Source organism: Nyctereutes procyonoides, unplaced genomic scaffold (assembly GCF_905146905.1).
Source record: "Nyctereutes procyonoides isolate TBG_1078 unplaced genomic scaffold, NYPRO_anot_genome, whole genome shotgun sequence".
NCBI classification, from domain to species: domain Eukaryota; kingdom Metazoa; phylum Chordata; class Mammalia; order Carnivora; family Canidae; genus Nyctereutes; species Nyctereutes procyonoides.
Window position 1 is genome coordinate 36,150,709 of NW_026575125.1, and position 24,885 is coordinate 36,175,593.

At 39.0% G+C, this 24,885-nt stretch overlaps 1 protein-coding gene across 8 annotated transcripts in view; it reads right to left on the reverse strand.

Annotated features, from left to right (window-relative positions):
• The window catches only part of CASK (calcium/calmodulin dependent serine protein kinase), a 348,892-nt gene that overhangs the window by 50,420 nt on the left and 273,587 nt on the right, over positions 1–24,885 (reverse strand). For all 8 annotated transcript variants that reach the window (XM_055337533.1, XM_055337531.1, XM_055337539.1 and 5 more), the window contains exons 12-14: positions 9,987–10,064; positions 7,527–7,607; positions 2,699–2,887 (exon numbers count right to left, since the gene is read on the reverse strand). In XM_055337533.1, coding sequence (XP_055193508.1) covers positions 2,699–2,887; positions 7,527–7,607; positions 9,987–10,064 — 348 coding nt within the window. The remainder of the gene's footprint in view (positions 1–2,698; positions 2,888–7,526; positions 7,608–9,986; positions 10,065–24,885) is intronic.

Here is a 24,885-nt window from a genome sequence, read left to right on the forward strand (position 1 = left end):
AAACTGGTATATTAAAATGTTTCTAGTCCCAACATTTAACTGTAATGTTCAAGTTTCATTTCCAACTTGTATATTCAATCAGCATGTACAGTTACCAAGAGAGGTGTTCCTGGAAAAAGGCTGTAAATTAATGTATAACTCAGATCTAATTTCATAAGGGAAATGACAGCATGAAGGGGTTTCAGCCTTGAAATTAATAAATTAATGTATTAATTCAAACAATATTACTGTGATTCTGTTATGTGGACAAGCACTCTGCTAGGCACCTAATGAATGAGACTATTCATTAGTGAATAGAAAATAGTGATGAGACAGACAGGGGCCTCTCATGACTAGGGGGAAGTAATGGGAGTGTATCACCCTTGCAGGGTGAATCTAACATAATTGGACATGTTATAGGGGTCCCCAAAGTAAAAAAGATCACATAGGCATGTCTTGAACAGTAATATAATGCTTTTAATAAGACAACTCGCTAAGCAAACGAAGCTGTATTAAATTTAACAGAGAACTGTACTCTGTTATTGAAAATATCCATTTTACAACAAATTATTACTATTTTTATGGCAACCAGTCAGAAGGAGAACACACACCTTCAGTAGGATCAAAGAACAGAGAAGGGCTTTTTTAAGGAGACTTTTAGGGGAGACTCAAGGCCATTTTATGCTTTCTGAAAAAAGTAACCCAGGGATACGCTTTAATTCAGTCTATGGTGTTTAGGTAGTGAGCCTCCATACAAAAGATCAAACAAATGTCACCAGGCTGCTTTAGAATATGATGATCACAGGACACTTCTGGGCCTCCTTCTTGTGGTCCCTTCCAGCTTTCCTGTCTGTTTTGCTTGGCTGAACGTCACCCCTTCTCCTTGCCTCTTGGACACAGTCTTCTCTCCTCTATAGCTTTATCCTAATTGTTCTTGTTTAGCAAACTGTGCTAAACTGCATATTTACTTACTTAATGTTGGCAGTCCTGTGGAAAGTGAGCTCTGAGAAGGGGCTGTGTCTTATATGTCACTACATCACTGGCATCCAATACAGTGATCTGTGCATAGTAGGCACTTAAACATTTGCTAAATGAGTGGATGGACATATAAAATGAATAAGTGGATATTAGACTTTTGGAGCTGGGTGGGATCTTGGGGGTCATTTAGTCAAGTATGCTTCTGGCAGTAATTGCTAAACAAAGTATGAGCAGACTTGAAGTGATCTGCCCAAAGCACCCAAAAGTTGCTACTGCTTGTGCTCTTAAGCCGAAGGGTTGTTTGGATGTCACCAAAAAGGGGTGAAGTGACTTACAGGTCCCCTTCCTGCTGCAAGTGCTGGGTAGTACAGTAAAAGTGGCAAAGATCAGTACATGAGAATTATAACCTGAAACATCTAGAGTTCAGAGTTCTCTGGAAATCACAGTCAGAGAAATCACTGCTTTATAGCTCTTCCTTTAATCTGGAAAGCAACCAGGCAACTTTCTTAAGTAAGGAATTTGTGTTTTCTATATCCCAATATCCATTTTCTTTGCTCTGAGGGAAAGATATGAATGTGTAAGTTTGAATGCTTCCCCACCCCAAAGATAGGATTCTTCCCCCAAACATGGTACTTTTCCAATAGCCTTTATCTCAATGGGTAGCATTACTATCCATGTGGTTGTGAACATATAAAGCTTAAGGGACATCCTTGGTAATGGCTTCTCCCCCAGTCCCCTAGTCAATCTCTTATCCAAGTCGATTGATTTTGCTCTTTTGTTCAATCTGTTCACTTCTTTCCATTTGGTATCTGTGCCTCTAGCTCCTAGTTCCATCTGCTCTCCCTGGTCCAGAGGCAATAACCTCTTCTCTGGTCTCCCTACGACCTCTCTCTAATCTATTCTCTGGAGAGAGTCTTTCTAAAATGCAAATCTGATCTTTTCTCCCTGCTTGAAACTCTTCAAGAGCCTCTCACTGTTTTTGAGATAAAGAACAGAATCCTTAACATGTCTTTCAACATTCTTATGTCCTGATCCTGCCAGGCACTGTTTTCTATACTGTAAGCCATGGTGCCCCTTTCCACTCTGAAACTCTGATAAGAGCCTTTCTTATTACCAGGCTTCGGCACACATGGTTGGCCTGGATGGTCTCCACTCTGCCCTCCCACCTCATACCCCACTTTGCTCAGTTAATACCACAGAACCTTTCCCTCGATATTCCCCATCTCCCAGGATTCTGTGAGAATGAGGCAGGCTCAGCATCAATTTTATTCTGATGCTGTTCCTATACCTGAAGAAAATGAATCCACTTAAATTAGTGTGAATGGAAGGAATATTATTTTAGTGACATCACTCAGTTCTTTGAATGCTTTCCAAATTAGTCTTCCTCTGATTTTGTTGAAGGCAAAGATCTTATAAAAGGATGCTTTTCACAATGTCGTTAGACATTTGCTTTTTCAATACCAGTATTTCAAATTGTGCCTCAGAGGTTTTTACTGGAGTAATGTACCAGGTATGTCCTTTTTTGGTGGAGCTACAGAGGATTTGTGAAAGGAGAGGTGGGGGGTGGCCTTAGGCATGGCATCAGGTAGAAAAATTCTGGGTGCAGGTTGGGAGGTGGTGGTGGAGGAGCTGGAAAGGGAAGGCTTTTAAACTATCCCTCCCCTCCTTCCCTCTTAGTAGTGTAGGTTGAAGTTGCTTAGGCTGGGATTTTAGAGTCTAGAAACTTTCTTTTTCTACTTACCATGGGCTCATCTGTGTTCTTTTGGAACTGGACCAGGCGGACTCTGGTCACATTCTCCATATCCATATCTCCGTTTGCGCTTTCTGGAGAATCACCATTTAAATAGGGAGAGGTGGGAGGAGGTGTGACCCTCAATGCTTCATCGCTGTAAACTTCATGTGCCACTACATCGTGAGTCTGAAGTAAGGCCTGGTATTTTATGAAGAAAGTAAAATATTAATAAAAGTACTATTTCAGCAGAAATGTGTTATTTCAAATGCAGGCAGACATAATGCAGTTTCAAACAATTTAGTAGAAAGAATCATCTGTAAATAGAGGTGGCAAATTTGGGCTTAGGCTTAGGATGGTAACAAATTTAAAAAGAAACAATGCAATAATTGGTGTTTTGAACAACTATCTTTCTGGGTGGTATTAACCAATAACTCTTTTGTATAACCCAAAGGATGAAGATAATTTATAATATGACTTAGTAAAAGAAATGAAAATACACACCACTGTGCCTGAAAAAATGTAGTTTTCCAAAATCTCACATATGATATAGAGCTCAAAGTCTAAATCTATGTAATGTTTTTGTTCTTTTTATTTTTTGGAGCACTTGCTGAAATGAAAAATAAGATGACAATTACTATTACGAATGGTTTTGCAAAGCCTGTTAACAAAGAAGTGATTTCTTTGTATTGATACCTGCATATGTCATATCTTGGTGAAACTGGATAATAAAGATCCCTGGTTTCCCTAAAAGAGGATATTTTTCTACTTACTGTACTTTTTTGTGTCATCATAAAAGTTTTCATAGCCACGGATATTTGAACATTTCTACTTCAAAGAGAATTTTGTGGCTGAATATCAGTACGTTTGGAGCTTTGCACAGATTATATTTTCTTGTGTGTTAACTATAAACTCAGTTCTATTTTCATCTGTGATCTGTGTGGTAATGAAATATCCGGAGATAATGAAATGCAATTAAAATTGCTTTAAAAGTAAACCCTTAGCATCTCAAATTAAGTGACTTAATTAAAAAGCTTATCAAAGTCATGACTTGGCTATTTTAATTTTAAAGGCATGCATACGAGGCAAAAATAAAAAGGTAACAATGCAGTAAAATCATAAAGAAGGTGATGCTGATCTGTCATCAACAAAGCATATGCTTGGAGCAATAAATGCATTTGGATTACTAAAGGAAATGGCAGCTAGTTTCAAGATCTTAGAGGGCTGGTCTAAACTGGGGTCTGGGTGAGGGGGCATTAAGCAGTGCAGAGCTTCGGAGCAGGGCTCCACACAAGCTCTTAGGGACCTTGGCCGCCGAATTGGCCTCCCTCCTTTAATTCTTATCCCCACCAGAATCCATTCTCTGCACATCAGCCCCAGGATGTCTCAAGTGCATATCTGATCATATTTTCCTGCTTGCAGCCACTTGGTGTTGCCCTACTCCAATCAGGAGAAAATCTGGACTCCTTACCATGGCCTGGAAGACCTGACTTGGTCGTCTGGCCTCTGTCAACCTCTGCTAGCTCTTCTTCTTCTTCTTCTACTTTTTTTTTTTAAGATTTTACTTATTTGAGAGAGTGAGAGAGCATACCCACAAACAGGCAGAGGGGACAGAGGGAGAGGGAGAAACAGACTCACTGCTGAGCAGGGAGCCCGAAGTGGGGCTCGATCCCAGGACCCTGAGATCATGACCTGAGCCAAGCAGATGCTTAACTGACTGAGCCACCCAGGCACCCCTCTCCTAGCTCTTCTCATACCAGTCCCTCCCTTGTTTGTTGTATCCCAGCCATAATGGCCTTACTTCCATACTTTGATCCTGCAGAGCTCCTTCCTTCCTCTGGGCCTTGCTCTTCCCCAATGCTCGGATGTTCAGACGGCTGGGTTCTCTCAGATAACAATTCTTAGCTCACGTGTTAAGTCCTCAGAGGGACTTTGCCCTGGCTACCTAAAGTAGCCCCCGCTTTACTATCATCTCTGCTCCGTTATCCCTTGTTTTTCTTCATAGTTATTATTACTATATGAAATTACCTGGCTTACTTGTTTACTGTCTGTCTCTAGTCCACCTATCCATCCTGTACCCCACTTATCTATTCTGTATCCCAGCCCCACCTGAATGGACATCCCACGAGGGCAGGGACCTTGTCTGTTCTATTCACCACCATTCTTAGTGTCTGGCATCATGCCTGCACACAATAGGCATTCACATATTTGGTGAGCAAATGAAAATGTTTTTTTCAGCATCTATCTAGGTATTCAGAAATTATAAGGATTATTTATTATTTCTGAAACCATTTGCTAATAGCAATGCATATACTAACTTCTCTCTGACTTCAGAAAAGCAAAATAAATTAAGGCTTCAAAGGTGGGTAAGTTGTGAAACATGGGGATGTCTGAGCTTTAATGATTTTGAAAGAAAAAAAAGCTAAACCTTAAGAAAAGGCTCTTATTTGGGTAAATGTTAATTTCTTTATTCAGCTTCTGTCAAATCTGAAAGATCTACTGGTCTCAAATGGTTCTATATCATCCTGTGAACTGCACTGAGGTGACTTAGCAACTTACAGACAGGCATTGTCTGTTAAAATGTACACGTTTCTATCTATGGGAAGCACACTGCACAGCACAGGGCAGTCAGTTGACAGGAGGTTAACCTTTCTGCCAATGGGCAGGTTCCTAATCTATTCAATATTTTGCTGCGAACTTACTATGTGCCGTGCACGTGATAAGACACTATGGAGAAAACTAATAATGTTCATTAGCTAGCATTTATTAGACATCAAGCACATGTCAGGCACTGTGCTAAGCATGGTAATGTACATCTACTTAAGTTTTCCAACTCTGTGAGTTTGGCTCAGAGAGTCAGAGTTCACAGAGCTAGGGCAGCAAGGCTGGAGTTCAATCCCAGGTCCATCTGAACCCAGAGCTTTCACCAATTTTATTGACATAAGACATAAAGGAGAATTAATTATAACCTGGGGAAACATGGCCTACATATGTGAAACAATCAGGAACAATATTAAGGGTAATTAACTCCCGATATTTGTGATTTCTCAAACTTGAGGATACTATGAAGGCCTATAGTCTCTTCATTTTCCTGATCTGTGAAACAAATAACAACCATTAGATGAGACCACAAGTTCAATGAGGACAACAAAGCTGAGCTGAGATGTGCTCATTCACTAGTGAAGGGACCTGCTCCAGCAGGCTTCATGGATTAGAATGTTCTACAGGTGAATACGAGCAAGTGTAGAAGGAATCACAGAAGAGAAAGGTCAATGTAGATGGCAGAAATGTTATGAGAGACTTTGACAGCAGAGGCCGGATTTGAGCTGAGTCCTTTGCTTACACACCTAAGTTGTAATAATGTGCTCACCCACAGGTGGAGAGCATGATTTGCTGTAACCCACTGGAGAGAGCTGCTGTCATAGGGGAACCAAGTGAAATACTATCAAGGATTATACTTGATTGAGTTTAGGTTCAGGGCTTGGGTGGGAGAATTAGGGTGAATATGGTAATTGGCTCTTTCTTAGTCGTCACTTTGAGAACAAAATTCTGTTTTGATGGCTGGGTTAAAGTTTTAAAAACATTGTGTCATAGTAACTGGCATGATACATCTATTATATTGTGACTGTTATTTGAAAAATTATCACCTCAATAGTAGTAATGAGATCATAGCTATGAAGTCACATTGTCTCCCAAGGGGCAACCACCTGGATTTTCCACTCTTCCCATATAGTCCACATATGCTGATGTGGTTAATGTTCTTTTTTAGATCTTAAAAAAAGTTTTATTTATTTAAGCAATCTCTACCCCCAATATGGGGCTCAAACTCATGATCCAGAGATCAAGAATCACATGCTCTACTGACTGAGCCAGCCAGGTGCCCCTGATGTGGCTAATATTTTTGTGTGTTTTTAAAAAGATTTATTATTTATTTGAGTTGAGAGAGTGAGAGTGAGAGAGAGAGTGGGTGAGAATGAGTGAGGTGGAGGCAGAGGGAGAGGGAAAGAATCTCAAGGACACTCTCTGTTGAGCACAGAGCTTGATGTGGGGCTCAACCCCATGACCCTAAGATCATGGCCTAAACTGAAATCAAGAGTTGGATGCTTAACCTACTGAGTCACCCAGGCACCCCATGTGGCTGATGTCTTAAAAATGTTATATTCAACATGAATTTCCATTTGTAATCATACTTTTGAATTGCAGTTAAGTAGATAACTCTGGACCTTCTTCCACAGAAAGGTATCTCATCTATTTTGAGTTCTGTTTAGTGTTATAACTGCCTAACTATAGGTGCATCTATTCATCACTTTATTATAGGTTATTAATGCATCACTTTATTATAGGTTATTAATATAAAAGAGCTCTATTGATGGCAATAAAAATAAAACAAATTGCTATAATTTCTCTTACTATATCCCAATTTTCCTTACAGTAGAAATGAACAAAGAAAGTTTAAAAGTTCTGCATTGTTGAGAGATGGAATTTTTCCAATAAATCACCTAGGTTCAGAGAATTCTTTTTTAGTGAAAACTCACTTCAGGTTGAATTCTCTGTGGTTTAAGTAACATATACAGTTCCAGTAACTTAAGAATTACCCTAGCAGGAAGCAAATCCCTTGTGTGATGATCTGCAACCTTAGGATAGCATCTTTATGACTGTGGCATGAAGTAAACAAAGAGGATCTTGACTTATTTCATATTACCTGATACTGTAATCTTAACAATCTGATATTATATGAGTAATGACGCATCTGATGAAGATGGCCACATCTTATGAGGACTATTAAAAATTTCTTTTGAAAGTGAGGTTTTGGTTCTATGGATGTTTAATTGGTACTCACCATGAAATGAGGTTGTGTTAAAATACGCTTTAGTTCCTTTGCATCATTATTCTCAGGGTAACATGAAATTTCTTCCAATACCTAAAAAATAAGCAAGATGTGTAACAGTATAAGCAGGGTACCACCTTACAAAATATAGAATTCTTTTAAATGAAAAAATTATGAATAGATTTTTGTGGCAGACAAAACAATTACTTTGGAAAAAATTCATCACTTTATTAAAGGTTATTAATATAAAAGAACTCTATTGATGGCAATAAAAAAGTAAAACAAATTGCTATAATTTCTCTGACCATATTACCCCACTATAACCTGAAAAGTTGTTGAAAAATATAAAACAAAATGACAAGTCCACAATACATATTTACTATAGGTATAAGTAAACTTAATTAACTTAATGGGAAAAAAATCTCTACAAATCTTTTTCCAAACTCGCTATCAAAATGAATCTGTAATAAAAGTTAATAGCCACATTTTTTATATTAACAAAATGGTTGATTCCTTTTAGAAAGATTAAAATGACACAGACTCAAATAAAAACCATTTTAAGAAAAGAAACACTTAAGTAATTTTCTCGCAGCCCTGGCAGAGTCAGTGTTATTCTCCACACATCTCACAGAGAGAAAACCATGCCTCTGCCAATAGCTGCTAGCATTAACTGCCAGGAATCCAAGAGAACAGTTAAAACAAAATACAAATAACAACTGAAAACTTCTCTTTCCACTCAAAAAGTTATGTTACCATCAGGATGGAGTTTATCCATTTAAAATTTGACTATGTGACAGGAGATCCGGGGTAAGCCTCTCTCTGTATTTCCCCCCGTGCCCCCAGAGTAAACATACTGTTGCGGTTCGAACTGTAGATGGTTATACACATTGCACTCAGTTTCCAAAGTTGAGCAGCAGGACTGGATGTCAGGGGCATACAAGTCATCCAGCCAGAGGTACCTCTCACCTCGAGGATCTTAGAGAATCTTAATACTGGGGCAGGAAGGAGCATTAAGAGATCACTTAGCCTAAGGCTTGGATTTCACAGGCATACCTCAGTGCTACTCAGTCACTTTCTCAGGGAAGAAGGAAAAAGACTAAAACAAACACTCCAGGGTTTTTTTTTTTCTTATCTAAATAAACCCCTAGCAAGTGCTGGTTATGCTGTTAATTCATATTGTTTAATGAAGATAAGCAAACTGTGTATTATGCTTTGAGTTTTTCTAACAGTGAAAGGAAAGGATGAAACCATGTGTTCTCTCTGGTCCCCTGCTACTCACATAGTCTGTAATTTTAAACAGCAAGGTGTGGTCCTTTAAGTCAGAGAGAACTTCTCTTCATTGGTGCCCCTAACTGCATGGACAGGCCCAGTAGCACACACCCATGGTCTTGTTTCTCAGTGAATGAGATAGTTTCCAATGCAGGTATGTCATTTAAAATCTGGGAGGGAAGGGATTCTGTCTTTCATACACTTTCACTTAGTAGTCTCACTGTATAAAAACTGTTTTTAAAGGGAAATGTTAATTTGCATACAGACTTTTATAACATCAAAAAGGGAAGGGAAAAAAACTATGTGTCTAACAATGGAGGAGTTGACAATTCATTATAATTTAGTAATAGCAAAGAAGATTTGTGCCATCATTAGAATTTATATTAATGAAGACCAACTATAAACACTGGAAAACGATTATATAATTTTAGGTAAGAAAAGATATATTTTGATTGCAGCTCTATAAAATGTATATGCAAAGAAATAAAAAATAAAATTTATATGCAAATGATAGTGATTGGAAGTGTATATTCAGAAATGAAAATTACTGCGTTAGGGTAATGGGATTTTGGATGGAGTTTTATTTATCCAAACTTTCTGCAATATCATGTTTCTATAATAAAAAAGTTGGGGCGCCTGGCTGGCTCATTCTTTAGAGCATACAATTCTTGATCTTGGGCTTGTGAGTTCGAGCCCCATGTTGAGTGTAGAGGTTACTTAAAGAAAAATAAAAACACATTAAAAAAAAGTTAAAGTTGGTAACAGATACAGCCATGTACACTAGCTGATAATGTATAAAAATGACTTCTTTCTGAACTCAGTATACTTAATTGCTGTAGATATTTATTTAACTTCCAAACACTATCACCTTAAAAAAGCAACTCAAATTTTCATAGTCCATTTCCACCAAGCACAGTAAATTTTTTTAAAATTTTTTTAAAAAAGAGAAGTACAATTGATATATTAATATGTTCAAGTTTATGTAGCAGAATCAGAACTAGAAATGGAGGCAGTGTCACCCCTGAGGATTGTCTTTCTTTCCTGTATGTAAAATGTTCAGTGATAAACTTAGAAATACTAAATCTGATTGCAACAGTCCAATTGTGACTCCAAGGAAACAACCTCTGTCTATGGCAGCAGCAATGTTTTCAATCAAGGTAGCAAATATAACACCCGGATACATTTACAAAATATATCACTTACCTCTTTGGCTCTCTGTACTGCATCACTCGGAGGATTCCTGATTTGTGGTGAAGACTTTGTGTTAATTTTGTCATACAGCTAAAAGCAAAGAAGAGAATCCAATCAACACGCATAATTCCTTGCTAAAAGTTCAGAGCTTCATGTTTATTTCACTAAACAATACCTCCCTCTGACAAACGCTGGCTGATGATTTCAGTGATATCCTCCCATGTACATAAATGTCTTACTCATTCAGTGAAACTTGTTGCAAGAGGAGTCTTACGTGTATTATTTTAGAAAATCATCTTTAAATAGATGGTCCGGGATCCTGTCACTGCGGCAGTTTCCTTTCTCATTTAAAATCCATCACTATTTCAGAATTGCAATATTTTTTTTTTGCCTCTGGGAGAAGCAGCATCCAATAACAGGGATACAGAACAAAATGAAAGAATGCTTTCTGGCCAAGACATGTCTGAAAGAATTCTCACCGAAATCTAAATCTTGGGAAAGGGCAAACCCAACTCCTTCTAGGAAGGAATGTTCTCACAAAAGGTTTATGCTTGTTTCACCAGGGCTGTTTATTAACAGTATCAGTGCTGGCATCCCTCAGCAAGAAATTAAGGACATGAACTTTTTCCTTTTGAATTTGCGAATTCACAGAGCATAAGACACTGAGAAGAATCTAAATGTATTTTGAAAACCCCACAAATCTAACTGATGCAAAATTTGACTTTCTGAAAACAATTAATTTAATTCTTTAAAGAAAAATCTCTGTGGAGTGGAAATGCAATTAAAATATTAATTCTACCTTAAGCCAAATGGCTCATTTGACAGTCTGCTGCGAAACATTGGAATGGATTTTGGCCAGTCTTCCACGTCTATTTCCTAATTTCTCTAAAATAGGAGGTTTTTTTGTTTTGTTTTGTTTTTTTGTTTAGTTCTTTTTTCCTTCTTCCTACTATGCACCACAATGCTAATGTACAGGTCAAATACTGACTGTATACATCCTTCAGGTTACGGTTAGATTTGTTTATACTGATGCAAGATAAAGCCTTATAATTGTGTTTGGACCATACCACACATAAAAATGCCTTATGATAGATACATAAACTAATTACAAAGATGCCCAATGAGAACAATGTGAAGATAGAGCGGTGACCATTTTTAAATAATGGCCTGGAGGGATCCCTGGGTGGTGCAGCGGTTTAGCGCCTGCCTTTGGCCCAGGGCGCCATCCTGGAGACCCGGGATCGAATCCCACGTCGGGCTCCCGGTGCATGGAGCCTGCTTCTCCCTCTGCCTATGTCTCTGCCTCTCTCTCTCTCTGTGTGTGACTATCATAAATAAATAAAAATTAAAAAAAATAATGGCCTGGAGAAAGTACTGCTAAATCAGAGGTTAAATGCATAGTATAAGTAGTAAAGTGTTGTTTAAAATATACAGTTGACCGTTGAACAGCATGGGTCTGAACTGCATGGGTCTACTTGTTACAGGTTTTTTCCCCCTCAATAAACACAGTACAGTACTTTGTACTTCATTTTCTCTTCCTTATGATATTTTTTAAAGATTGCCCCAATTACAAACTGATTAGCACTGAGTACCTATCTCTCTGTACCCTCACCAGTAGATTAGTAGTGTGTATTACCATTTTATATAAATCTATGTATCTATTTGCCAGTTTGTTAGGTGCTAGGAGTCTCTTGACAAGTTTTCTATTCTGCCCACGCTCCTTCTCCTCTAGAAATGAGAAGGGGTTTCTTTTCTTTTCTTTCTCCCTCCATCTCTCCCTTTAGTTTTAAAAGTAAGTTCTATGCCCAACATGGGACTGAAACTCATGACCCCAAGATCAAGAGTCACATGCTCTACTGACTGAGCCAGCCAGGCGCCCCTCTTACAATTTTCCTAATAAGATTTTCTTTTCTTTAGCTTAATGGTAAGAATATAGTATATAACAGGTATATAAAACATGTGTTGATTGACTGTTTATGTCATTGGTAAGGCTTTTGGTCAACATTAGGATATTAGTAATTATGTTTTTGGGGGAGCCAGTTATATGTGGATTTTTGATTATGCAGGGGTCAGCCCCCCAATCTCTGTGTTGTTCCAAGGTCAACTGTATTAACATTTAGGGAACTAGTGATATGTGGCTGGTTTACAAAAGTTCACCCAGATCCCTGTAGAATGCAGGAGTCTTCATCCTTTGAATGCCTTCTATCTCTAAAGACTCTAAATTTTGAAATTTGGAGCTAGGGAATATATTGTCCCATAGAAATAATGTCATACATACTGTTAGGTTTCTAGACTAGCCTACAGAGATAAATGAAATACTCTTAAATGCAATATAAAATAGAAGACGAAGAACAACCCATCAAAAGTAAGGAACCAGAAATTGAAAAATTCCCTAGGTCTTATGTCAGTGTGGTTTCTTAAGGACTTGTAGCAGCACCAGCTGGAGTGGTTAAATGTAGAAATTCTTGGGCCCCACTCTTGACCTACTGACTCAGAATTTGAAAAGGGGTCCAGAAATCTGTATTTTAATAAACTCCTTAGGTATTTGGGAATCTTATGCCCAAGTGCTGACTTTTGAGAGTAACAGTAGTAGGTACCAACAATAAGAATTGCTACTTTCATCGAATACTTATTAAATGCTAGTAATTAGTCAAAATTCTTTTTTAAGGGTTATTTATTCATGAGAGACACACAGAGAGAGTGGCAGAGACATAGGCAGAGGGAGAAGCAGGCTCCCCATGGGGAGTCCAATGTGGGACTCGATCCTAGGACCCCGGGATCACGGCCTGAGCTAAAGGCAGAAGCTCAACCAGGTGAGCTACACAGGTGCCTCTGGTCAAAATTCTTAATATATATTCTCTTGTTTAACCTCAAACAACATGATCAGGTTGAGACCCTTATTATTCCCATTTTACAGATGGGGGAACTGAGTCACAGAGTAGTAAAGAGAGAACCACTGTTCTAGCCTTACAGCCACTTCACAGGTGACATACAGGTGCCTGGAGTTTTGATACTTTTAGGGACCTGCTCCCAAAAAAGTGCTCAGACCAAATTTTCCTCTGCTCCTTTGGTCTGGCCTGATCCAGTTCATCACATATTCACCCAAATTTCAGTGGAATAATGGTGGGACGAGGGAGAGGTTGGGTGCTTCCCATCAAGGCAGAAACAGTAGGAAGGATATAAAAGAAGGGGTCTTCTGTCTGAGGTGGGGACACTGGGCTCTGCTCCTCTAGCTCCTAGGAGAGCCCAGGACTGGAGCAGTCCAGGCAGGCACTGATGAATCTCAACTGCCTGCTCATTAACCAAAAGGTCAAGTTAGAACCAAGGCGGGAAGTGGCAGGGAAAGGGGCTTACTTTGTCACCATCAGGAGGGATCCCTTGTTCACTCATCCATCCATCCATCCATCCATCCACAAACTGAGGTCCTACTATGTACTAGGCAGTGCAGTTCTAATTACTGGGGTTATGAAAATGAGACGAAGACAGTTACTGTCCTCAAAGAACTCACAAATCCCAAAGACACATATAGCCAAAGGCCCAGAAACCTATGCCAGCTTGATCCCTTTGAACAACTGAGAGTAGTTTGGTCCCCAATTGATGTCAACTGGAAGGGATCTCAGTGAGTGAAACCCAAGTTGGGGACTACCTGGATGTGCATGCATCACATGCCAACCTTCATTTCCCTCTTCAATTTCTGTGACTGGGTTTTTGCCTTAGGGACTCAAATATTCTAGGGATACCCACAATAAATAGAAACCATCTGAGAAACGTGGCAAGGCAGGTAAAGAAAAAATCATCAATGGAGGAAAGCTTTCATGTAATGTAACATTAGTCTTTTAAAACAGTAGTCAGAGTAGCTTTTCAACTTCTCATTCTTATGGATTCAAAGTTCAAGTCCAGGTGGAATTTTGTGAAGGTATGGGGGCAAGTGAGAAGTGGCTGGGTTTTGAGAACAAAGGCAGGCTGCAGCATGTATAAAGACAATCTAGAATGATGTGATTTGGGACTTCCTCTGTTGTCTTGGACCTTTAGATGGAGCCCAGAGCTAAGGCCAACAGGAAGTAAGCAGCACCAAGACTGCTAGAAAGCTGCCAGAGGCTTCTTTCCTCTAGGGCTTGGGAAAGGCAGCCCAGATGGTCCTTCCTTAAATACACTAATGCCCTATACTGCCTAACAGAGGCAGAAACCTGGAGTCTGTAGGAGTCACAGGATGAGGACAATGAGTATTGGATCTCCCCTTCCTTCCTGTTGGGGAGAAAGGCAGAGGGAGCGGCCTTCTTCCTCATGCCAAGTGAAGGATGGTGAACACTCCAAGACAACCAACCAGGTGCAGAAGCTGGAGGTCCAGTAGCGAGCTCACTGGTTCACTCTCGGGAGGGATCCTCGCTGAGGCACAGCGACTTATGAGGCCCATCTTGGTGCACCAGGTCAGAGCCCTTTGTGAGACAGAGTCCTTGGGGCAGCTTGACAGGGTGACGTTTGTGATCCCAAGTGAAAAGACACTGATGGGGATTCCTGGGTGGCTCAGCGGTTTAGCGCCTGCCTTTGGCCCAGGGCTCGATCCTGGAGTCCTGGGATCCAGTCCCACATCAGGCTCCCGGCATGGAGCCTGCTTCTCCCTCCTCCTGTGTCTCTGCCTCTCTCTCTGTCTCTCTCTCATAAATAAATCTTAAAAAAAAAAAGAAAAGACACTGATGCCTGCCTCTCTCCTGGCTGGAGACCACTTGGGGTAGCTCCTGCCAGCAGAGTGAGGCCAGTGATAGGGCAATCCATACTTGTAGTGTATGTGTGTGTTTTCTGTGAGTCAAGGAGCTGCCTCAGAGTATGATCTAGCTGCAGTCATCTTGACACAAGAGGGCTACCTCCATGGAGCAAAGGGACCTGGAAGTAAGTAGCTTTGGGCTAACACTTGGGTGCAAGAGCTGAGAGGGTGCTGCCAAGGGCAGCTCTGGAGTACACTTATGATGTGGAACCCAGGACACAGCCAACATCTGACGCCTGCAACGTCAAGTGCATCGATAGCCAAAAGGGCCTTGGCTGCCTGTGGGATGGGATTCTGGAACGTGTAGTTTAAGGGCTGCTTCCTCTTTTCCATGACCAGACTCTTGAGTTCTTTGACATTCAGTAATAGCACCTCACAGGGGGCTGAGTACACGGGAGATGTTTAATACACATTTCTTTAAAAAATAAAGGTGTGTTTGAGCTGGTGCATAGGAACTGTAAATAGGTATTTAAAAATAATTTTGGGGTGACATAAAAATAAACAGACTGGGAATACTTCTTTCTTAGCTTGTTTCTTTAGGAACCAGATATCATTGATCTTTGGTCCTTCTTGCACAGTTAAAAACTTTCCCTCAAGGGATCCCTGGGTGGCGCAGCAGTTTGGCGCCTGCCTTTGGCCCAGGGCACGATCCTGGAGACCCGGGATCGAATCCCACATCAGGCTCCCGGTGCATGGAGCCTGCTTCTCCCTCTGCCTGTGTCTCTGCCTCTCTCTCTCTCTGTGACTATCATAAATAAATAAAAAAAAATTAAAAAAAAAACTTTCCCTCAAAATTAAGAAACCTATTTTGACCATATTTCTTTTTTGATGTGTGTTTCAAGGCCAAGTGACTTCATCAGATTTTCAAGGTAGAAGAGGACCAACATGATTCAGCTCCTCCACTTTTGTTTTTAAGGTAATCTGCTTCTTCATCAGCTTCTCCATCTTAAGGAAAAAGCTGAAGTCCAGTGAGATAAATGTCACATTCAGGGTTCTGCAGCCAGAGCAGCAGGGACTAGACTGTGAACTGATGTGTCAGCCTTTCTCTCATACTGGATTTCCTTGGCTTGTATCAGATTTCAGAAATACACCAAGTCTTTGGCCAGGGAGACACTGTTAGCAAATATCTGGAGAAAGAACTGTAGAGAATGCTATTTATAGGTTGTAGGAAAAAAATATATTAAATGTGATGTGAAAGATATAAGCCAATCAACCAGAAGCCTTGCCCTGTTAAAGAATGCTGTAATTCTATATTCATTTCCTGGCCAGATAGTATGTATTTTAGGCTTTGTGGCAGTCAGGACTCTGTCAACCACACAGCCTTGCTGTTGATTCAAAGGTAGCTATTAACAATCCATAAGTGAATGGACATGGCTGTGTTTCAATAAAACTTTATTTACATAAATAGGTGGCTGGCTGCATTTGGCCCAAGCGTTGTAGTTTGCCAACATCTGCTCAAGAAGCTTAAGTTCACGGTGGATTGAAAAGGAAAAATATATTTCCTTCTGGTATTTGGTTTCCTGAAATTTGAAGATATCAAGTGTATTTGTTTTTGAATTCTCTTTCTTTTAAAGTTTTTTTTTTCTGAGAGAGAGAGAGCAAGAGAAAGAGAGAGAGAAAGTGTAATGGGGGGGCAGGAAGAGGGAGATAGTCTTGAGAACCTGGTGTAGACCCCGATGTGGGGTTCGATCTCATAACCCTAACATCATGGCCTGTGCCAAAAATCAAGACTCAGATGCTTAACAAACTGAGCCACCCTGGTGCTTCTTAAGTTTTTAATTTCAGTTAACATGCAGTGTTATAATAGTTTCAGGTGTACCATACAGATTTCAACAGTTGTACACATCACCTAGGGCTAATCACAGGGCCCACCTCAATCCCCATCCCCTATTTTACCCATTCCACTGCCCACCTCACCTCCAGTAACCTTTAGTTGGAAGATAATATAATGTATTTGTAAAGCTGAGGTGTAGAAGATAAGGCAGAGGGAGAGAAGAATGTTAATAAATTATCCCTAGGGAGAAAACAAGAATGAACCTGTTACTGTTTTCCCTTTCCAATGAAGTTACCCAACTTCAGCACTTTTTGTTAACACACACACACACACACACACACACACACACACAGCCAAAATGAGGAAATGTGAACAGCTGCAAGGGGAACGGACTATTTCACACTGTCCCAGACAGGCCATTCTCTGCTTGTCTCTGGCACTGGGTCAGATATGACCACACACAACTATATGGACAGCTTAATCTTTCTGTCTTAAGAAATATAAGCACAGTTCTGTTAGGAGGGCACACTTCTATATTTGAGATGGGCTATTTTAAACAGAGCAGACTAAAGTTGGTGGTAATATTAAATTCAACTCTCCTGAGATTGTACTTTCAAACATAAGGATGAAATCAATTAAGATGTCACTTTTTATTTACATTCAACACATTAAATCAAGTTTCCTTTTTTTTTTTAAAAAAAAAAAACATACTCCATCATATCTCATGTTCTTCTGGTTTCTAGTCCTCAAATAGAAGCTTTTCTTTTGCTCTCAGTTTATACGCAGCATTTAGCAAGTTCAACATTTAAAACGCAATGGTTGGCAGAGAACCATAAAGTTACTATCACTGGCTTATATATCCTGCTAACTTTATTTTTTTTATTTTTATTTTTTTTTACATATTTTAATTTAAATTCAATTTGCCAACATACAGTATAACACCCAGTGCTCATCCCATCAAGTGCCCTAACTTTAGCAGAGAGAAAACCAAACCTCAGGACCAGAATGTGTATTGGTTAGGATAAGAGTATAGCTTTTGCAATAATGAATGGGTTTGTAGAGTTGCAGGGAACTCTGCTGAAGTTCATTAGCAACCACCCTCTAGCACTTAACTTCAAAGAGACTCCCTGCTGGAAAGGAATTCAAGTTTTCAAGAGTCAAATGTTTAGCTGCCAAGTATGTAATGAAATGTGTCTGCGATCCTAGTAAAACAGATAAGGGTGTTCATGAGTTTCCACTTCAAAACAATAATGGGAATTGAAATGACTTGCTCTGGAAAGAGTGTGTCTTATTAAGATTTTTCTTTACAGTTTGTGAGTTGTCTGTGAAGAAGCTGGGTGATTAGAAACAAATCTCAACATCACTTCTTTTCAGTGAACCTAGCAGGTCAGCTAGTGATATCCAACAGTATAGTATTTTTTAGAAATACATTTGAGGGCAGCCCGGGTGGCTCAGCGGTTTAGTGCCGCCTTCAGCCCAGGGCATGATCCTAGAGTCCTGGGATGGAGTCCCATGTCGGGCTCCCTGCATGGAGCCTGCTTCTCCCTCTGCCTGTGTCTCTGCCTTTCTCTGTCTCTCTCATGAATAATAAATAAAATCTTTTTTTAAAAAAGAAATACATTTGAAATCTGGCAAATTGTGAGGGAAAGGAGATTCATTACGAAAATGTAAGGAACTAATATTCAACTACTGCACTGGAACTGATTTTATAAAGTCAGAGATTGAAGAAAATCTCCCGAGATCTAAACATCTACTTTTCCTGCTCAACTTTATACATCAACTTGCTGTCTTTAGGTTAGAAATAGGAAAATGCTCTTCCAAAGATCTTTGGCATCATCAAGACACAGTCCAAACTAGGAGAAGAGCGGTGTATTTAATGGTCTGGAGACTGGGTAAAGAATATACTTTTGTTTTATTTGCATACTATCCCTCCACAATTTGTACTTCATGCTAACTTTCCCTTTGGAAGGTCAGAAAACATATAAATAGCTAAATTTTATAAATCTTAAACTAAACTTCTCAACTAAAAAAGAAAAAAAAAAGAATGTCAAATCCACAAACCTAGTGACTGTAATAAAATGAGCAAGAGTTTCACTCCAGAATTTAGATTTGCCCTGGAGAAAGGTTCAGGCTGCTCCCACTATTATGGCTCAGGTTATTTTGGGTAATTAAAGTTAGAAATAGGTATCTGATGGACTGTATATTGTATTCTGTGCCCAATAAGAATGTTCCTGGAAGCCCTTGAGTCAGATGTCCTAGGAAAACTTTAGCCAAATGGTATAGCAGTGAAATGCTAAATGAAGCTTTAGAAAATCATGATGGGGGTATACATCCTTACCTGAAGTCATAAGAAGGGGCCCACCTGACTTAGTAATATGCTACTGTAGCTAAATTAATTATGAAAGTTTTCTTCTGACGGCAAAAAGGAAACTGAACAATCAGTTCATATAGGCCACTTCAAGAGCTCTTGAGAGGGCCGCACAGTACTTTGGATTCTGACAGTGAAAGTACCCCAAAGGAAGGCCTCATTTGGTTTAGGTTTTAGTTGTCTGTATACAGAGCTGCTTTTGTTTCAAGCCCATTAGAACATCTCACTTCTGGGGATTTATTTTTGAAACCAAGAAATTAAGACCTGCTTGACCTCTTAGTTCGGTCTAAAAAGACTGTTCCCCCTTTGGTGGCCTAACAATATAGGCCACTGTGGTAGATTCTGGGCAGTTGGCAGCTCTTTCTGAGAAACTCAAGCAGTGGCCTCAGATGACCTAACATGACTGTTCTGTCAGCCTTTTTCAGCTGGCATATAACTCTAAAATTAAGCCCAGCAAGAAACAAATCATAATGCCTATTATTGAGCAAGCAAGAGAAAGTATAAGGAAAAACCACTAGTTTGATGAGGTAGGTGGCTTTACTTTGCTTTTACTCAAGCCTTCTGAAATAGGGCACTTTTTAATACCAGATCCAAGAGTCTGCCCACCTGTGAGAAATTTCACTAGGGTATGAATTTCTTTTCCATTAAAATAGTAACATTAAAAAAGTGTTGGAGCCTCATTTCTTTTTTAATTTTTTAAATTTCTTAAAAAAATTTTTTTAGAGTGTGTGTGTATGCATGTGTGAGCACTCATGAATTGTGGGGAGGGGCAGAGGGAGAAGCAGACTCCTTGCTGAGCAGGGAACCCGATGTGGGGCTTGATCCCAGGACCCCGGGATCATGACCTGAGCTGAAGGCAGATTGCTTCACTGACTGAGCCACCCAGACATCCCAGAATCCCAGAAGCCTCATTTCTTAATGTGCTGTTCTGATGCATCTAGAATATTTAAATGATATTTAACTTAATGAATATCTTATTATTAATTTGCTGTTTCAAAAGAAAACATTTATATCAGGTGTGTCACATTGTATGCAATCACTAAGGTAATATAATTTTTGACTCATGATAGGACTTTCACTTTGCATAGGTAATCACTAAGCATGTGTATGAGTAGTTGTAGCAAAAATAAATTTCTGTTGTGGCAAGTTAAAAGAGAACAAAAGAGCTTGGCAGAAGAGGTTTTAATGAGACAATGTTAGAAAGGACACAAAGAGAAGAAAGCAGCTATGCCATTGGATTATGAATGGTGAAGCCAATCCCATCAAATATTCTTCAAGTGAGCATATCACATTCCTTTCTGGGGGAAAACTCCTCCCTTCCTTGAGAGGAGCATGAAAAAGAATCAGTGCTTGTTGCATTTTGATGTATTTGAACATTCCTTTGCCTTCTGGTAAAGTTGACTATAGTGCTATAAAAAGAGAGTGGCACTCAGTGGGAAACACAGGGATGAGGGACAAACTGATTCATTATTCTTGGTATTTCAGAGTAAATTCTAATCCCTGTTTTCAGAAGTAATTCATCTGAACAAATAAGGGAACCAGAGATTCCTGTAGTTAATCATACTTTCCTTGAAAATCACACATTCCTTTCACAAAGATGTAGAACAGAGGAGCTAACTTGGAGCCCACACAGAACAACTGACAGGGGGATGGAGGAAAGGCTGAATACCCTCCTACTAGACAGCTTTATTTTTGAGAATTTGGTTTTTCCTATTATATAATTATCTATTGTAAAGCATCGATATTGGATGAATAAAAAATGTGGTATATACATACAATGGTATAGTTTTCAGCCTTTATTTTTAAAAAAATATTTTATATATTTGAGGGAGAGAGAGAGAGAAAGAGAGCGACAGAGAGTGCATGAGCGGGGTGGGGGGACAGAGGAAGAGGGAGAAGCAGGCTTCCCACTGAGCAGGGAGCCCAATGTGGGGCTCAATCCCAGGACCCTGGGATCATGACCTAAGCTGAAGGCAGCCTCTTAACCGATTGAGCCACCCAGGCACCCAGTTTTCAGCCTTTAAAAGGAAAGAGATTGTGATACATGCATGCTATAGCATGGGTGAACACTGACTATATACTATGTTAGGTGTAATAAGCCAGTCACAAAAGAAAAAGTATAGTATGAATCCACTTACATGAGGTATCCACACTAGTCATGTTCATTGAGATAGAAAGAAGAATGGTGGCTACCAGGGGCTGGGGAGAGAAGGAGTTGCTGTTTCATAGGTGCAGAGTTTCAGTTGCAGAAGCTTGAAGCAGTTCTGGAGATGGATGGTGGTAATGGTTGTGCAATAGCATGAATATACTTAATATCACTGAACTGTACACTAAAAATGGTTACAATGGTAAGTCTGTGTTATGTATATTTTACCACAGTAAAAAGACAAAAAAATTGGAATGTCAAATCTGTTAAAAAGCTGTGAACTTTGGGAAATGATGAAAATGTATCTGCATGTAGAAGAAATGAATACCTCAATATGTTGCTGAGAAGGTACTCCCCTTTTATTGAAAAATATATACAATTATGTAACTCATAGTGTTTTTAAATAAAAAAGATAATTTGGACTTCTATCATGAGGCATAGCCATGTATTGGTTAATAAAAATAGTTCCTTGGACAGAAAAAACAGATTTAGCATTTTTAAGTCAGTAAGTGGTAAATTTGTAGCCAGAATGTGAGATATTGAGGAAGAAATCAGTGTGATGACCCTATAAAATCTACTAGGATGACCCCTTCACAGTAGGCTTGGGGGACTGCTGAGAGCAGGCAGTTTGGCTTTGCTGGGTTGGTGTCAGGACACAGGGACAACTCTAGGAGACCAGAAAGTGCTGTTGTAGTCAGAATGATAGATTAAAGGAGTCAGAGTACATTATGGCATTCCCAGTATACTATAACCCATAGCACATGGAAGGAACTTCCAACAGTGCTGGACTTTAATACAAAAAGGGTAAAATAGATTTGTTTTAAAGTAAAAGGGAATTCCTTCTCATTTTTTCACTTTTGAAAGCTTTATTGGGGTATCACTTCTAAACTGTATCATCTGTGCAATGTAAGTGTAGAGTTGGATGACGGCGATTAAAAAAGTTGTACAACCATAATCTCAATACAGTTTTAAAACCGTTCTTTCATCCCCAAGAGTTCCCTTGTGCTGAATCTAAGAACTCTCTGCCTAACCCAAAGTACTGAAGATTTACTCCTACATTTTCTTTAAAACTATTATTTTAAGCTTAAAATGAATCTATGATCCATCTTGTGGAATTTTTTTGTGTGGGGTGTGAAGTAAGGGTCTAAGTTCATTTCTTTGCATATGGATATCCAAATGCTCTAGCATGTTAAAACAACAACAAAACACCACTATCCTTTTTCCACTGAATTGCCTGGACTCCTTTGCTGAAAGTCAACTGGCCATGAATGGGAAAGTTTGTTTGTTGGTTGGTTTCTTTCTTTTCAAAGATTTTATTTATTTTAGAGAGAGAGAGAGAGCGAGAGAGCGACAGAGATAGCAACAGAGAGCACAAGTGGGGAGGTGAGGGAGAAACAGGCTCCCCACTGAGCAGGGAGCCCAATGTGGGGCTTGATCCCAGGACCCTGATCATGATCTGAGCCAAGCAGACACTTAACCGACTGAGCCACCCAAACACCTCAGGAAGGTTTGTTTCTGAACTCTATTCTGTTTCACTGATATATATGTCTGTCCTTACACCAATACTGTGCTATTTGCATTACAGTAGCTTTGTAGAAAGCTTTGAAATAGTTCCCCAACTTTGATCTTCTTTTTTCAAAATTGTTTAGGCATTTCCATATAAATTTTAGGATCAGCTGGTCAATTTCTTAAAAAAAAATCTGCTGAGATGTTGACAAGGACTGTCTTGAATCTATAGGTCAATATAGGGAAAACTGTCACCATAACAATACTGTCTTCCAATCCAACAATCTCTCTCCATTTACTGAGACCTTTACTTTCAGCAGTATTTGTAGTTTTTAGTACATGAGTCCTATGCTTCCTTTGTTCAATTCACTAAGTATTTTATTCTTTTCAATGGTATTGTATTTCCTTCATTTTATGTTTATATGATTTGCTGCTCATATGTAGAAATTATGGTTAATTTTTGTATATTGATATTATATCCTACAGTCTTGCTAAACTTGCCTATTAGTTCTAATAGATTTTTCTAACAACTCCTTAGAATATATCTCTGTGAGAAGATGGCTTTATATCTTCCTTTCTTATCTGCATAACTTGAATTTCTTTTTCATGCTTTAATGCACTTGCCAGAACCTCCAGCATAATATTGAATAGAAATGGTAAGAGTAGACAATCATTACTTTGTTTCTGGTTAAATTTGTTTTCTATTGCTGCTTAATGAATGGCCATATACCTAGTAGCCTTTTTTGGGGTTGCTAAATTTATTGATATTTTCTTAGAATGAAGAAAAACTACTCTGAAAATATTCAGGATATATGCTATTTCTGGTTCTCTTTACCCTAGGAATTTTGTGTCATGTGCTAATTTTCCGCAGACACTAACACTTGGGTATGCTGATAGCTAGGGGAGTTTTTGCCCATCCAGCTATGATCAGTGGAATGAGAGACCCCTATATCCACAGTGAGCAGCAGAGCACTTCAGTTTCCAGCCCTAGGAGGCAAGTGGCACAAAGGTCACGCCACTGGCCCACTACCCAGCTGGTTTTTCATATTTGCTGAAGCTCATGCTTAAGGCTAGAAGGTACGCTGAGAAGGTCCCAGTAATTCAGCTTCTGAAAGTCCTCAGGCCTTAATATTCTACACATTGAAACCCAACTTAACTGGACTACAAATTCATGGGAAATTTAGCTTTGGCATTTCCTGACTGGTAATCTATTTAAACATCCAAACCTAACAGTCTATCAACTTACTTCTCAAACCCCAAATTGCTGGAAAACATCATTGCAGAAGTTCCATTTTTCCCCCTTTAGGAAACTTCTGAGTTCTAAAAATATGCTGTTCCCAAATAGGACTACTAATTTAATATCATCTCCAAAAAAGCAAAATAGTAAATCAAGAGTTGTAGTTTTCCAGTGCCGGATAAAAAAAAAAAACTCTCTCCCTAAACGGTAAAAGACTATAGTATGTCAGTAGTAAAAAATATGGAGGATTCCAGACATTGATTTATTTCTAATGCAGTATCATTATCAGTTAATATCAGTTAACCTATAATAAGAATTTAAATATAAGTCAATATATGATTTATTTCTAATGTAGTATCATTATCAGTATCAGTTAACCTATAATAAAAATTTACATATAAGTCAATATAAAAAGTGTGAAGTTGCTACTGCAGTGATTTTCTGCTTTATTAATCTAATCACAAATTAAACAATTTTAGGACTTCTCACAAAAATAATTAGGTGGGGCTTCGCATTTACTATAGAAACAGCAGTGTGTAACGAATGCTAACAGCTGTTTAGAGGTATGACAGATTGGTAGGTGAATGTTTAAAGCTAGTTGGCAAAGTTTGGCAGAGAGAGAGAGAAATGTGTCATTTAACAATGTTTTATAACACTGTTGACTTACAAAGTAAACATTTATTCTGTAACAGGAAAATTTCTACAAGATATTGAGAAGACCAAGAATCACCACCAAATAACATTTGCAAAATGCTTTATAACTGAAATATTCTCTTGATTTTTTAGTCCAAAAATGCATCTGTCATCAGACAATCCAATGTATCGCATACAAGCTGCAACCCAGAATTCACTCAAAATATCATTAAAAGACATACGTACACCTTAACACCAATTCCCAAGAAAGCTTGCTTAACAAGTGACCGGGTAACATTTCACTATTTTGTATTAAATTTGGGTAACTTACTCTCATACCTGAATAATCAATTCAGGGCAAAATCAGTTATCTATTGGTACTGGGCTGAATATTCTCTCTTCAAAATTCATGTCTGCCTGGAGCCTCAAAATGTGACCTTATTTGGAAATAGAGTCTTTGAAGATGTAATAGATGTCAATAAGAT